The 16,185-nt window shown below is 40.1% G+C and overlaps 1 protein-coding gene across 1 annotated transcript in view; it reads right to left on the minus strand.

Moving 5' to 3' along the window:
- Window positions 1–7,109: 7,109 nt before the first annotated feature.
- Window positions 7,110–16,185, minus strand: part of LOC144799863 (sodium/glucose cotransporter 4-like) — an 807,114-nt gene continuing 798,038 nt past the window's right edge. The window contains exon 14 of the mRNA XM_078671455.1: window positions 7,110–9,122. Coding sequence (XP_078527581.1) covers window positions 8,914–9,122 — 209 coding nt within the window. The 3' untranslated portion in view covers window positions 7,110–8,913. The remainder of the gene's footprint in view (window positions 9,123–16,185) is intronic.

The following is a 16,185-nucleotide window of genomic DNA, read 5'->3' on the forward strand; positions in this document are numbered from 1 at the left end:
TCATTGTAAATGCGACGCATATGTGGTGGCGGAAGGGGGGGGATTACATGACGCATCTCTTCTGGCGCATCCCTGCTGATTTGCAGAGATGTGCCAGAAGACGTAAATATGCCCCATCGTTCCTAAACATACGCTTTGGCATTATGCCCATCTTGTCGCACCTGGCACCTTGGAAAAGGGAAAACTTACCAAACAGCTGCAGACTCTGCCTATCAGGAAAAAAGGACCTTCTTCACATAATTTGTATCTGTTCAGACCTGATGGATATTAGTCGATCTCTACTCCGGGCCCTATGAAACCAGAAGGGTATAACAAGCGTTAGGGAGGCCGTGATGCTGTGTTTTAACCATGAAGAGACTCTGTTAAATTGCAGACTAACAAAATTCTTTTGATATAGTGGCCATAAGACTCATGAAACAGACACATGGCTCACCTAAAGCACTAGTCGACTCAAACTGTGCTAAGCCCTCTTTGTTCCTCTAGTCTCTATGGTCTGATTAAAACCTATCGTGACACTTATGATTTTAACGAGCAAATTCATTTGCTCCTTTTATATTTCAACTATAACAATGGTTGCTTTTTTACATTGTGAGTTTTTATTAACTGTACAATAAACTTTACTTACTCCATTCAGTGCATTTTAAGCAATGCAAAGAACCTTGTAATTGGTGTGTTTTCTGATAGGGAGCAAATGTAGATTATAGATAGTTTGTGACGCTGACCTGAATTTGGGGATTCTGGTGAGCAATCTAGGTATGGCATTGTGGAGGATTTGCAATTTATTCATGTGTTGGTTCTTCATATTAATGTACAAGCCATTACAGTGCTACATTTCTGATAAAATCATAGCTGTGACCAAAGTTTCCTTAGCATCTTCTAGCATAAAAGAGAGTCATTTCTTGATCATATCAGTATGTAGAAGGCAAATCTGATCACAGCATTCACCTGTTCTCTAAAAGTAAGTTTGTTGTCTATAATGACTCCTAGATTTTTGGCTTTATTTACTGGAACCGGGAGGGAGTCCAACTCCACCGGACACCAAGAGAGGGACCAGTAAGTAGGTTGGTTCCCAAACAAGATGACCTATGTTTTACCTGAGATGAGTCTTTAACAGTTTCTGTTCATCCAGTTGTTTATTCTTCAATGTCTACGTCATTGGTTGCCACTGATGCCACAATTTTTGTATCAACCACATAAGAAGTGAAGTCAAAACCAAATATCTAATTAAGGGGGCAAGTAAGATGGGATGAATATTGAACAGTGTTGGGGTGATTAAGGATTCCGGGGGGAATCGGCTCAGAATAGAGAAGGTGTCTGAAACAAATGGATCCAGGGCTACAGTCTGTGACTGTTCCGACAGTAAGGATTTTATTCTCCTTTAATTCCTATGGCCTGGAGGCAGTCAACAAGCAAAACATGGCTGATCAGGTCAAAGGCAGCCGATAGATCAAGGAGTACCAGAGCAGTATTACCTCCTTTATCAGTAGTCATCCTTGTCTCCTCTGAGGTTTTAATTAAGGCTGTCTCAGTACTATGACCGGATCTAAAGCTAAATCGAATGTTGTCTAATAACTGATTATTCTGAATAACTAGTGCTAGTTGTCTATTCATTTCTTTTTCCACTAATTTCACTGACGGGGCAATCGAGAGATGTGTTGATAGTTGTTATTATCTGTTGGGTTTAAACTCTGTTATTTCAGTAAGGGGAGGATAGATGCAATCTTCCACTGTTTAGGGAGATAACCTTTGCTAAACATGGCATTGAAGATGTCAGTGAGCTGGACAGCAATTCTTTCAGAAGCTATTTAGTTATGGTAGGAGGGCAGGGATCACGAGGAGATCCTGACTTAGCACTCTAAATCAGCATTATAACCTGAGTCTTGGTCAAAGGGGAGAAGTCTGGAAAGGTAGCTTGACCTACTTACCTGGTAATCTGATAATTGACTTTCTGAACAAGTTATTCTCAAACTTGTTGTAAATCTACTCCATTTTCTAATGAAAAAAGTCATGAGCATATTACTGAAATCCCGATTATTGTCTAATTGGTTATTACCAGGTACAGTGCAGAGTTTAGAGACTACCTGGAAGAGTTCTTAGATCGAGCTTTATGCTATCTCTATTTTTTCTTTAAAAATGAAGGCTTTAAAAGTGCTGATAGAAAGTTTGCATTTTTATTTTTCTTCCTTGCTATACTCCTTCCTCCATCTCTGTTCTTGTCTTCTGCAGGCTTGTTTTATCAGTCTAAGACTATCTGAGAACAAGAGTGCCAAGGGTTTCCCCCTGTGGGAAAAGGTGGTTTTAGGTGGAGCTGACAGAGAGATTGCTGAAGACAACCATTCTTTACAAGAGGTGGTCGCTAGATCCAGATCCAAAAATTAGATTTAGTAGTTCTGGCTGAATTTTATTAAATTCCATGGACTTGACAGCATTGCAGTATAGCTTTCTAAGCAATGCTGTTGCACTGTAGTTTTATCTCAAACATAACTGCCTGATGGTCAGTCCAAGTCAGTGAGAAATGATCAAAAAGCACTAGGTAGGTATTGTTTGAGGATATCCCATCCACCATATGCCCGGCAATGTGGGTGGGGCCATCAACTAGGTCCTCTGTATCTTTGTCATCTAAGATTTAGAGATGATAGTTGAACTCTCCTAATACAGTCAAATTATTGCACATAGGCTTGCTTCTACAAGAGCACCTAGTGACTGAGAGAAACTGTTCCTGTGGGCTGGTGGGCAAAAGATTAGAAGCCCCTTGAAGGATTGGGTTTTAATGAGTTCGATATTAAAAGTCAAGGCCTCAGATTCTGGCCTGGAGTCATGCTCAAAGATGGGCATAAGGATTTCCCTAAAAATTACTGCCAGACCTCAAACTCACTTATGAGATCTATCTAGACGATACATGGAAAATTGTGGGGGAAGTGCTGCTACCAGGTAAGAGAAACTAGAAAAGAACCAGAGCAAACCTGCACAGAGATGCTCCGAACTTGTGTTTATTGTTTCGGATCCTTGAATAGGACCTCACACTATATAAATTAGCAGGTTTGCTCTTTTTCCTTTCTAGTTTCTCTTTTCTCCCCTTTCAACCTGCTTATATCCGTACTAGGGGGTCCCCTTCTGTCTAGTTACTGCTACCAGGTAAGGACCAGAAGATTGGTCGGCCCAGGTAAAAGTCATGATAATTAAATCCAGCTGATTGCAGTCTATGAAGTAAACAAGGTGTTTTTATCAGTGATATGGCATTTACAAGGTCAGAGAGAATTTTGCATTTAGAGCTCATATTCACGCTTCAAGTTTGTAATGTATTATTGTTAGTTGGCTTTTTCCTAGTTATAACACTCAGCTTACGACTGTAATGCGATAAGTATTAATGGTAATGTAAGAAGTGCTCGAAGCCATGCACGTGTGTTTGAGGTTGATGTAAGCTGCAATTATGATATTGCTGAGGATTATTACCATGACACCAATGACAATTTAATGAGCCGGAACCTTCAGGTGAAGGAAGGGTTCCTCCAGTTCATTTAGATATAGCTGCTTCTTCCACTGGATTTCCTGTTTTCATTTCCCCAAAGTCCATAGGCCCTCAAACAAGCATTCGTCCTAAAAGGGTAATAAAGCGTCTCATGGCTTTAGATAATTTTGAATGTGATTATAGTTGTTTGCTTCGAAACAATGTACAATTATTCTTGGTTAGTGTAAACATTCTATCTGAACATTTGTTGATATCCGTTTCCATTTATTAATTCTAATGTAAGATTATGGAAAGAGGAATGTGTAGTGTGTATGTAAAATGTAGCTTGTAGAACATGGAACATAGAATGTGAGAGGGTAGGTTATGATAGGGACGTCATTTTTATGCACTGTGTTTGTTATGCGGATTAGTACATTTATAGTGATTTTATTGTGTTGTGTGTGCAAGAACTGTGTTTTATTTACCTGTTACTTGGAAAGTGGTTTTTAAAATTAATCTTTATTGTATGGTTAATAAAACCCATTTAAAAGGTGAGTATGTGACCATTCATATATAATACAATGTACAAAACCATGACGTATTTATAAACATTAGGTCTGGCCATTGCTATGTGTAATTGTAGACGTATACGTTGGGCCACTATCAAACAATCTGGGGATAATATGGCAAAATTATATGGAAAAATAATCCCTTTTCTCGAAAAAGTGAGCAAAGTGCAAGGGAATTCTTTCCAGAGCGATGTAGGTGGGGGCTTGGGTGAACTCCATCAGGAACTAGTTGTTTCACTCCAGGCCTTCTTTTATACCACAAAGCCTCCCAAGCACACATTTTTGTGCGATAGGAGCCCCTGGTATAATAGGGGATGTAGGAAAGTGAAGTGTGAATTGCTTGTGGCTCTTAAACAAGGAAACAGGGTATGCATTGTAGAGGCTAGGCATGCCTATAAACAAATAATTTTTAACGCAAAATCGGAGTGGGAAGTAGAACGTTGGCAGGCAATTAAGTCTGCCCTTGTAGCGAAGGACTCGCGGACCTTCTGGAACCTAGTTCACACGGGGAAACCAGAGGGAAAGTCTACCATTGATTTAAACATTTCAGAGGAATCATGGTGCCTTTATTTTAAAGACTTGTACTCAAACTTAACAACTGAGGCAAGTGAACCCCCACCAAGCCTTTTAACTTCAGACCCCTCGTGGTGCATACCACCATGTACATCAGCTGAGGTCCAGATTGCTTTAACCAAGCTCCAAATGAATTAAGCTCTTGGCCTAAATAAGATACCTGGCGACCTTTTCAGAGAAGAACAGGTGGTATGGATACCCTATCTTTTACTATTATTTAATGCAAGTTTCCAGGGTCTATCTCTACCTTGTACGTGGATGGGAGCGGAGATTATTCCTCTCTTTAATAAAAAGGGATCACCGCTGGAACCTGCTAACTATAAGCCTGTTAGCCTTATCGATGTATCGCAGAAAATCTATGCAAGGGTTCTACTGCAACATCTGCAGGAGTGGATTAGCGACAATAACATTCTGACTACGCTTCAAGCGGGATTTCGAACCAGAACATCGACAATAGATCAACTATTTAGGCTCCAGATATTGTACTGGAAGCATATTGTCCTCGAAGGGGGTAGTCTGTATCTAACTTTCGTGGACCTGAAATCAGCATTTGATATGGTGGACCGGAACCAACTATGAAGTATATTGCTGGATATGGGGGTTCCACCATACTTATGCTATCAGGTAAAAAGACTCCACGACGGGACTTTTGCAAGAGTCTGATATGGCTAGAACGGCCAGCTGACGGCTCCGTTCCCGGTTGTGAAGGGGGTGAGGCAGGGCTGTGTACTCGCCCCAACCCTCTTTTCCCTCTTCCTTAATGGCTTGATAGAAGATCTCCTTGCCATCAAGGATATAGACCCCCCAAAACTAGCCTCCCAAAGATTTCCCGCTCTTATGTTTGCGGACGCAACCCTGCTGCTCTCAAAGTCAGCCATGGGTATCCAGCGGGTGTTAAATCTGTTTGTCCAGTTCTGTAAGAAAAGGAACCTAGTTATTAACATCAACAAGACTAAGTATATGGTCTTTAATGCCAGCACCACAAATTGCCCTATTCCGATGATGGAGGGTAGACCCCTTGAAAGGGTACCCACCTTCGATTGTCCGGGTTTATCTTTGAACAACAAAATGGGGTGGGGTCCCCAGAAGGCCAGAGCTCATTTAAAATTAACACAGGCCGTGGGGGGTATTTTAAAGGTCCAAAAAATGGTGTTTTAAAAATGATAAGCCCTCTTCTAGAAATTTATAAAGTTCAAGCAAGGTCAGCATCACTTTACGGGGCAGAACTATGGGGGCACACCACATCCAATGATCTAACAATTACTGAAAATAACTTCATTAGGCAAATCATGAACCTTCCTAGAAATACACCTTTAGTGCGTTTAAGACTGGACCTAAATATTCGGCCAATTTCGGATGCAATTGCCTCCCGCCCATTACTTTACTGGCGGAGGCTATGGAGCACCCCTGAGCTGATAAACTACCCGGATGAACTAAAGGGGGTTATGGCAACCCTAGGGGCATGGAGAATGCCTTGGCTATCCTATATAAGACACTCCTTTAGCCTGATGGGTATGGATAGCCCATGGTCCAATCCAGAGGAATCCTGCCAAGCTATCCCTAAGAATACCTTGGCGAATATGATAAAGGAGCATAATTTAATGAAATCGTTCCGGTCCTTAAGGACTTCAAGCCTATCGTATGCCTTTTTGGATATTAAGTCATCGTTTAGGTTTAAAGAGGTGATAGATCTTATCCAACCTACATTGGCCAAGAAATTGTACCTCCAATTTAGGTATGGAACTTTACCGCTTAATGCAATCACAGATAAGTGGGCGAGAGGTCCTACTTGCCCTTGTCCTGAATGCCTAAAGGAAGAGGAAACTGCAACTCATGTTATTCTCTTCTGTGTGGCGTATAAGGTAATCAGGAAGAATTGGATTATCCAATTGTGTAACAATATGGGTATTAGGAATTATCTTGTTTTCTATAGGATCTTAAGGTCAGACACTGACCCAGTTATTGTGACTGCTGTAGCCAAGTTTTTGTTTTCAATGTGGAACACTCGCAGGAACCTGCTCCCTAAAGTTTAGAGCTCCAGTATTATTAAGTTAAGCTCAAGTTGTAGACCGACCTTTGTTATTTCTAGTGGTGTTGGGTTGCGCCATCTTTATGAGATATGTAGACTAAGGGGAATTTTACTGTTTTAAATCTTATATGTAATTTAATTTTTAACCTGTACCTACTTTTATACATGTTTTCCCATGACGATGAATTTCAAAAATGATGAACTTCAGGACAATAGGACAAGTGTTTATTTCTGCTCATATTGCAATATTGTGATACTGGAAATTGTGAAAATTACATGTGCTTTTATGGTTTAATCGAACCAAAATAAAGTTTTCTGAATGAATGTAATTGTATACATTAATACACAAGAAGATGCTGATAAGGAGTATTGGATATGGGACCAGGCCCTGTCTCCAATCTCACATTCCCTAGAACATTAAATTAGAGAAAAATTATTGTATATAAATGATGAGTTACGCAACAAAGGCAACGTTTTTCAACTGGCATAGTTATTATTAAATTTGTTTATTAGACCCAAGGCCCTTATAAAGATTGACCAATAATTAAAACACAGTTTTGTTACTATTTTAATACTTACAACAAAGTGCATCAATAAAACAGTAATTCATCTTTAACACTTCAATTTGTCCTTCACAAATATGTGCACCCTATCGGTCAGTGTGGAAAAATTCAACATATTCAGTCGTATCAATTGGTAATTTATTCTATACAGTCTTTATACAACATGGTCCACATTTAAAAGAATTTTTCACATACCAAAAAGTGAAGCTTTCTAAGGCAAATCGTTTCAACTAAAAATGAATGCTCAAGGGCAGGACTGCAAAAAGGGAAGAGCTCCTATTGTTGACTGCATTCCACAAACATAGTTGTCACTTGAGTTACTTTAGATTCTTCTAGCAATTTTGGTTTAAAATATTGAGTTTATGAGGTTCTGAAGCCCAAACAATGGAGAGTTTTACTGTAAAATAGACTTCCATGGCATGTTTCCTCTAAAGTAGGAAGATAACATTGTGTACTGTAAAGCATACATTATCATTTAAAGAGCTCATCTAATATAGAGCAAAAAGAGTTATATTTGCTAGTCCTACATCTCTAACAATCACCAGCAATAGGAATTCTCAAATGTTTATATGTTTGATGATGCCTGCTGATGTTATGAGATCTACTATAACATCATTCACTGGATGGCCCCTTTAGAAGTGGTCAAGGTAGATGAGTACATAATGATAAGAGTAAAGAAACATTAACAAAACAAATACAGTGAAGTCAAGCATGCAACAAGGATCTGATTCACAAAGGTAAACTTAGTCTTACATGTAAGTTTACAATTGTTTGTTATTCAAAAAGGGATTTAAGAGTAGTATTTTTACGAGAGCGGAGTATCCGCACATAAAAAATGTAAGTGTTTATGTGCAGAGACTCTGCACTTGGAAAGTTACTACTCGTAAATCACTTTGGGCTAGATGTGCGACCCTAAATTGTGGTTGCAAATGGGAAATCGGCCCGTTTGCGACTGCAATTTAGGGCATGGCTATGTACAAACCTCATTCTGCGAATCGGTAAATTTTACCAATTCGCAAAATAAGGTTTGCGACTCGATATTAGGAAGGGGTGTGCCAAGGGCGTCCCTTCCTGAGAAAGAGCCTCAATCCTATGTATGATTGTTTTGCAACCACATTTGTAAAACAATAGCAGTTTACCAACCATTTCAAAAGGGGGTAAGCCACTCAAAACATGAAGGGGTCCCCAGGGGACCCCTTCCCCTTTGTGAATGTGTTTGCAAATATTTTGTAAGAGCAGGCAGTGGTCCCAGGAACCATAACAGACAAATGAAAAAGAAAAGTTTCATTTGTATTTTTTAAATGGATCCCGTTTTCATTTAAGGAAAATGGGGTGCATTTTTAAAAAGAACTGTTTTATTAAAAAAGCAGTCCCAGACATGGTGGTCTGCTGAACCCAGCAGGTCACCATTCCTGGGAGTACTAGCCATTCCCAATGGGCTAGCAAATTGTGACAGCCTCATTAATATTCATGAGGCATGCAATTTGGGAGACACTGTTGTACATTACGTTTACAGAGTCACAAATTATAAGTCATAATTTTGCGCAATTTGCAACTCGCTAAACTAATGGTCGTTCATCCAGCCCAATGTGACTTGCAAAGAACCGTAAACTTACCTGAAAAAGTAAGCTTACCTTTGTGAATCATGCCCCAAGAATTCAAGTCCATGAATAATGATGGGTAAAATGTGAAAAGAATTTGTTATGCAACATAATTTGTATATTTAGCTTATCATCCAAAATATCCCCAGAGAAAAATATTAATAGTCAGAAGGATGATCATATTAATATTACAAACTCTCCTCCAAAGTGGCTTTTCCACTATGCTGGTTAGTTTCTTGTCCAATTCTGCTTGCTGTTCTTTAGTTAATTTCACTGTGGGAGTCATAGACAAGCCACAAATCCAGAAATATGTTTTCTTCCACCATGGAAACTCAGCACCTATGAAAACAATTGGAGGAATAAGATTTAAAATAAACCCATGGAATGCTGCACAATCACCCATTCTTTCACAATATTGCCAGATCATTGGAGCCCTGTTCTTCAAGTAGCTGCATTGCACTTGCACCACGCAATGGGGTGCTTGCACAACACAACCACTAAATACGATTTATCAAGTCACTGAATGCCACCTTGCATGGCCCTGAGTGGCAGATAAATCAAAAGTAACACAACGCATCACAAATCACTGTGTTGCGTTACTCTGCCCCAGGTAGGAGTTCCATGGATGGTGCGTGGGTGTTCCCACGCAACACCATGGTGTAGGCCATGGTCCTAGGGTGCCTCCTTTGGCGCTAGGCAGCACATTGTGTGCTAATGCTATGGAAAAGGCAGGACTGCACCGTACTATGTTAAATATGGCACATTCCTGCCCTTTCCTGTCACACTGTGCAGCAAGGTGACTTGCTTTGCTGTGCTGCGTCTCCTCTTAATAAATATGCTGCATTGTATTTATACAACATCAGTACATAAAGTTGTTCACCGTCCAAATACATCTGTGAATACATCCTACTGCTACAAGGGTTGAAACAATAACTATTTATCTCTTATTATCTTGTCATGATAGTTCATGTGTTAACTTATTCACCACAAATGCCCCTTGCATTAGAGAGTCACACACGATGTCCTGCCCTCCGGCTTATCCTTGCAGTCAGCTTACGAAGTGCGCGTTTGTTTTGCAGCTTGCCTACGCGTTTCAGGGTCACAGCCCCTTCTTCTTGGGCGGCGAGTCAGCACACAAGAAACCAGCACATTTTACTTCACGAACTTTATTAACATGCCTACCTAATGGGTGTGTCCGTTTGGCGCCCATGGCATTGTGGGGCATGTAGTTCAATGTGCCAGCGATTAATCCAGTTTTCAGATAGTTCAGGTGTATTTTCTCGCTATTATTGTTCTTTACAGTCTCTGTAACGCGCACTTCGTAAGCTGACTGCAAGGATAAGCCGGAGGGCAGGACATTGTGTGTGACTCTCTAATGCAAGGGGCATTTGTGGTGAATAAGTTACGCTGCGGTCCTCAGCCGTGGGAGAGGGCACCGTCACCGGCTGAGAAAAAAGAGTGTCCCAGCTGGTTGAAGCCGTCAGAACTGAACTTTCAGCCTGCAAACGGTACGATGTTCCAAAATGCACATTAGCCAGCCTTACAAGTGTGCACTCACTAAGAGACTGTAAAGAACAATAATAGCGAGAAAATACACCTGAACTATCTGAAAACTGGATTAATCGCTGGCACATTGAACTACATGCCCCACAATGCCATGGGCGCCAAACGGACACACCCATTAGGTAGGCATGTTAATAAAGTTCGTGAAGTAAAATGTGCTGGTTTCTTGTGTGCTGACTCGCCGCCCAAGAAGAAGGGGCTGTGACCCTGAAACGCGTAGGCAAGCTGCAAAACAAACGCGCACTTCGTAAGCTGACTGCAAGGATAAGCCGGAGGGCAGGACATCGTGTGTGACTCTCTAATGCAAGGGGCATTTGTGGTGAATAAGTTACGTGGCGGTCCTCAGCCGTGGGAGAGGGCACCGTCACCGGCTGAGAAAAAAGAGTGTCCCAGCTGGTTGAAGCCGTCAGAACTGAACTTTCAGCCTGCAACCGGTACGATGTTCCAAAATGCACATTAGCCAGCCTTACAAGTGTGCACTCACTAAGAGACTGTAAAGAACAATAATAGCGAGAAAATACACCTGAACTATCTGAAAACTGGATTAATCGCTGGCACATTGAACTACATGCCCCACAATGCCATGGGCGCCAAACGGACACACCCATTAGGTAGGCATGTTAATAAAGTTCGTGAAGTAAAATGTGCTGGTTTCTTGTGTGCTGACTCGCCGCCCAAGAAGAAGGGGCTGTGACCCTGAAACGCGTAGGCAAGCTGCAAAACAAACGCGCACTTCGTAAGCTGACTGCAAGGATAAGCCGGAGGGCAGGACATCGTGTGTGACTCTCTAATGCAAGGGGCATTTGTGGTGAATATATATATATATTCACTGAAAAAACCATAGGTTATAGACCATATATAGTTAGGAATTAGCATTTACAAAATCTTGAAAATTCACTGAAAAAACCATAGGTTATAGACCATATATAGTTAGGAATTAGCATTTAAAAAACCTTATTTTACTCACACAAAACCATTGAAATTCCATATATAGTTAGTTGTACTAACTATATATCGCGCACCCGCAATCCACTGCTGATCATGTCACATATTACATCATTCATGACATGGTCAGTGACATCACTGATGACATCACTGATGACATCTCAAATGACATCACTGATGACATCACTGATGACATCTCAAATGACATCACTGATGACATCACTGATGACATCTCAAATGACATCACTGATGACATCACTGATGACAACATCCAGTGACTGTATTTTTCTGTAAAGTTAAAATATGTCTTGAGTGGATGTATAAGTGTCTGGATGAAGGATTTAGTAGGGGCATGACTGACTGTATGAGTGACTGATTAAATGTGTCTCACTGAGTGCATGGGTTAGTGACTAAACTGTCTTAATTTGTGCATAATTATGTCTGTTGTTCTGTAAACTGCTGCATGTGTTGATCAGTAGCTATATGATTAACTATATGGGTTATTGATTGGTTGCCCAAGCATTTGTATGGGAGACTGAGTGTGTGTGTGGGTGGCTGGGAGGTGTATGACTCTTTGCATAGATGTGTGAGCAGTTGATTGACTAGATGTATGGGTTCAAAAGTGCATGTGGAAACAGCTGTATGGGCAGTTGACTGTGTGCATGAGTGTATTGGTGAGTGAATTGATATCTCACTGCTACATGTTAAAGTAAGTACATATGTAAAATACAGTACATGTGAGAGTTGACATATATAAATAACTGTGCATAAGAGCCAGTGAATGTGTGAGTGGCTGTATGGATCATTGTGAACTTGTATCCAGGATTGTATAAGTGAGTAAATATGTTTTAGTATATGTTTGAATAAGTAAGGTGTGTATAACTGTATAGTTGAGGAAATGGAGGTGTGATTGATTCTTTGTATGACTGACTAAGTGTCTGAATAACTCCATGGATGAGTGACAGTCTATGAGTGTCTGTTTACACTGATTGTATCTAAGGTTATATTAGAGTCTGAAGAGGTTCATCGTATTATCACATGAATGATGTCATCAGTGATGTGATCAGTAATGTCAAATGAGATGTCATCAGTGATGTCATCAGTGATGTCATCAGTGATGTCATTTGAGATGTCATCAGTGATGTCATCAGTGATGTCATTTGAGATGTCATCAGTGATGTCATTTGAGATGTCATCAGTGATGTCATTTGAGATGTCATCAGTGATGTCATCAGTGATGTCACTGACCATGTCATGAATGATGTAATATGTGACATGATCAGCAGTGGATTGCGGGTGCGCGATATATAGTTAGTACAACTAACTATATATGGAATTTCAATGGTTTTGTGTGAGTAAAATAAGGTTTTTTAAATGCTAATTCCTAACTATATATGGTCTATAACCTATGGTTTTTTCAGTGAATTTGCAAAGTTTTGTAAATGCTAATTCCTAACTATATATGGTCTATAACCTATGGTTTTTTCAGTGAATTTCATTGGTTTTTTAAAAGCTAATATCTATAGCTGTAAAATGTATTCTTCTTTAAATCCCAAAATATATTTTATATGTTTATTAATCATTTTTTTTAAATATTTTTTTTGTTTCGCTCCCGGTCCGCGAACCGGGAAGCTTCCCGTTAGCTCAATTTAATTCCGCGACCCGGTCCGCGAACCGGTAAGAAATCAACATAGTGACGGTATCGCGTTGCCGCGTAATGCGCCTTATGACGTACTGCGTTAGTGCACCCGGAAGTGCCCCGGGCGCGGACCGAGGCGCGAAACGCAGCTCCCCGGAAGCGATCCACGGCGCGAAAGCGCGACGTATCGCGTTGCCGCGAAATGCGTCTTGTGACGTATCGCGTTAGCGCACCCGGAAGTGTCCCGGGGCGCGGACCGGGGCGCGAAGCTTAGCGACCCGGAAGCTAACCGGGGAGCGTTCCGCAGCGCGTAACATGAGCGTGAGAGGTCATGTGACTTGTTAATAAAACTTTTCATTGGTTCATTTCACTTTTGGTTTCATAATGATGGAAGGCTAGGTCAGGTGACTTAAAAATAACACTTTTCATTGGTTGAGAAGTATTGTTTTTTCCCAAATGATGAAAACCCCTCCTTCTTTCCTCACTCTGACTTTCATCATTGTGAGAGGAAGACCTATTTTGCTTGTTGGAAAATGGCTTCATTGGTAGCTTCAGCTGGTGGACCCCCACCACCACCACCACCTCCTCATGGGAAGAGAGGACCACCTCCCCAGGTCCTGACCAACACTGAGGAGGAAGAGGAAGAAATGGATGAGGAGGGAGAAGAACCACAATTTTTAGAAGAGTTGCCCCGGGTTTCCAGAAAGAAAGCCAGTTTCATCTGGCAGTTTTTTTCAATACCTCGTGGCCAAAAAAAAGTCAACGCGAGGTATGTCACCTGCCTGATATGCAAGGAACAATTGTCCAGAGGGACGGACAAAAAATATAGCTTTGGAAATCATACAATGCACAGGCACATGACGAGGAAACATCCCCTAAATTACAGCCGGGCGGAATTAAGGGATATGCACGACAATCCAAGACCAACTCCTGTGGCCAGACCAACAATACCGGTTTCTTTAACACCAGAAGAGGCACGGGAAACTGTGCCAAATATTCAAGAAAATTTTGGGCACATGATTCACTTATGTATGCACTGTCGTGCATTATTAGCTTGTGGCAACATGAGCATCAATGCACTCAACCTGGCGTATGAACACCATGATTGCCCTAACCGCCCCCAGTAATTTTTTTTGCTCCTGTTGAGCCCTTTTCAACGCCTGTTTTTTGTTGTTTCCCCCCCAAAAAAACCCAAAAAAAATATAAAATCGTTCAAAAAATACAAAAAAAACAAAAAATGTTCAAAAAATAAAAAAAAAATATAAAACAACAAAAATATAAAAAAAAAAGTTCTTTTCAGAACTACCTTCCCTTTCCAAAAAAATTGCTAGAATGTTTAGCACTCTGGCAAGCTCTATTTCTTTTGGTTCGCTTCCGGGTTAGCTTCCCGGTACGCGGACCGGGAGCTAACCAAAAAAAAGTAAAAAAAAAAAAAAGTGTAAGTATAAGGAAAGGAAACAGAGAGTGATGTTAAAAGAAAGACAGCTATAGGGAGTAAAGGAGAGATACTGTTTAATAGATCTATTTACCGAAGAAAAGACAGAAGAGGGTATAATTGTGAAAAACAAAATAGATAACGAAGTGAAAGAAAAAAAAAGAGAGTATAACATTAACAAAGAAGAGTTTCTTGGAGAATGTGAGTGAATGTTCAAAATAAGATTAAAACATGAGGAATAACAGAGAGAAAAAATAGAAAACAGAAAACAAAAAATAACAGAAAAAGATTAATTGAAACAGCAAAGAAATGTAAGTAACATAGAGCCATATCATCAACATAGGCAATAAAGGTTTTGCAGCTTTTATTGGCAGAAATGTGTCGCTAAAGCTGCTTTTGTGGCAGAAAACTGCCACTAAAACCACTTTTGCACCAGTTTTCTGCCAATAAAAAGAGCAATAATTTTATTGGCTGTGTTCATAATATTCCCCTTAGTGTGCTTCAACTACACAGAGAAAGCATTATGAACAAGTAGTGATAGAGTGATCAGTCAAAGACACTAAGAGTAATAGAGACGCAGTGAGTGAACAAGAGTGAGGAACTATGAGAAGAGAGGGACTGAGAAAAAGAGTGGAAGGAGTTGAGTAAGTAGGTAATAGAGAAAGGAATGAGGGAAGTAGCAAAGGCAGGAAACTGAGGGTTAAAGAAATGAAGCTGTCAAACTACTAGTAGGTGAATGTGATAGAAATGTAACGAAAAGAGTACAAAACATTTACCTTATAATTGTCATTAACTTACTCACTTTTTGTTTTTATACTTTCAATCTGTGAAAGAGAGAACAAACATTTGAAAAATATTAAAACATGTATTTAAAAATTAGAAAAGACAAGGGAAAAGATTGAAGGACAAACAGTTTTTCAACAACTTTGACACTTACAGAAGCTTCTGCTTCTCCAGGCCCCCTACACAGTCCTAAAGATATACATTTTAAACTAACAGTATCTTGATGCAGATGAAGTGAGGCCTATCTTAAAACATGGTGCATCTTTTGCATTGCTGTTGTTTCAGAAAAGTGTCGCAAGACACTAAAATTTTAAATAATTGCTTCAGGATGCCAATAAGATGTCTACTATCCAGAGGTTTGTTTCAGGTGAGGCCTACTCAGGGTTGCAGATGAGATTTACACTTGTTGAAGAGTACAGAGGAGATAATACATGTGAAGGTCTACCAATGAAGTGAGTCATGTCCACTGCACTCTTCAACAAAGTTCAAACCTCCTATGTTTCCCTGGACAGACCTAAACTTGATCTGCACAATGTGATTCGCAATGATAGGAAACACAGGTGATGTAAATGAAATACGTGCAATTTATTTTGCTCATTTCACAATCACATCACTTGTGTTTCCTTTGCTTAGGTATCTCATTGTGCAGATGTAGTCTATCATATGAAAGAGTACGCAGAAGTGCAGCACTGCATGCAACAACTTTGACACTTACAGAAGCCTCAGCTTCTCCATGCCTCCTACACAGTTCTACATATACATCATAAATGCAAACAGTACAGAATTAATTATACATGTTAAATGGTTTATTTTTGCTGTTCTCAGAATGTATCAAAATTCACTAAAAACAGTGACTTGAAGGTATTCATCATATAACAGCGGGGAAAAAAAAACACAATCAAAATGATTGTGTTTAAAAAACCCATACAACATAAGAAATGAAAATTCAGAACTCCTTAAAGTTAACTTACTTTCCATGACGTCCAAGGATGTCCTATGAACAGCTTACACTCTTTTGTGCTGTTATTACTTTCAGC

Source organism: Lissotriton helveticus, chromosome 1_2, assembly GCF_964261635.1.
Source record: "Lissotriton helveticus chromosome 1_2, aLisHel1.1, whole genome shotgun sequence".
Taxonomy (NCBI): Eukaryota; Metazoa; Chordata; class Amphibia; order Caudata; family Salamandridae; genus Lissotriton; species Lissotriton helveticus.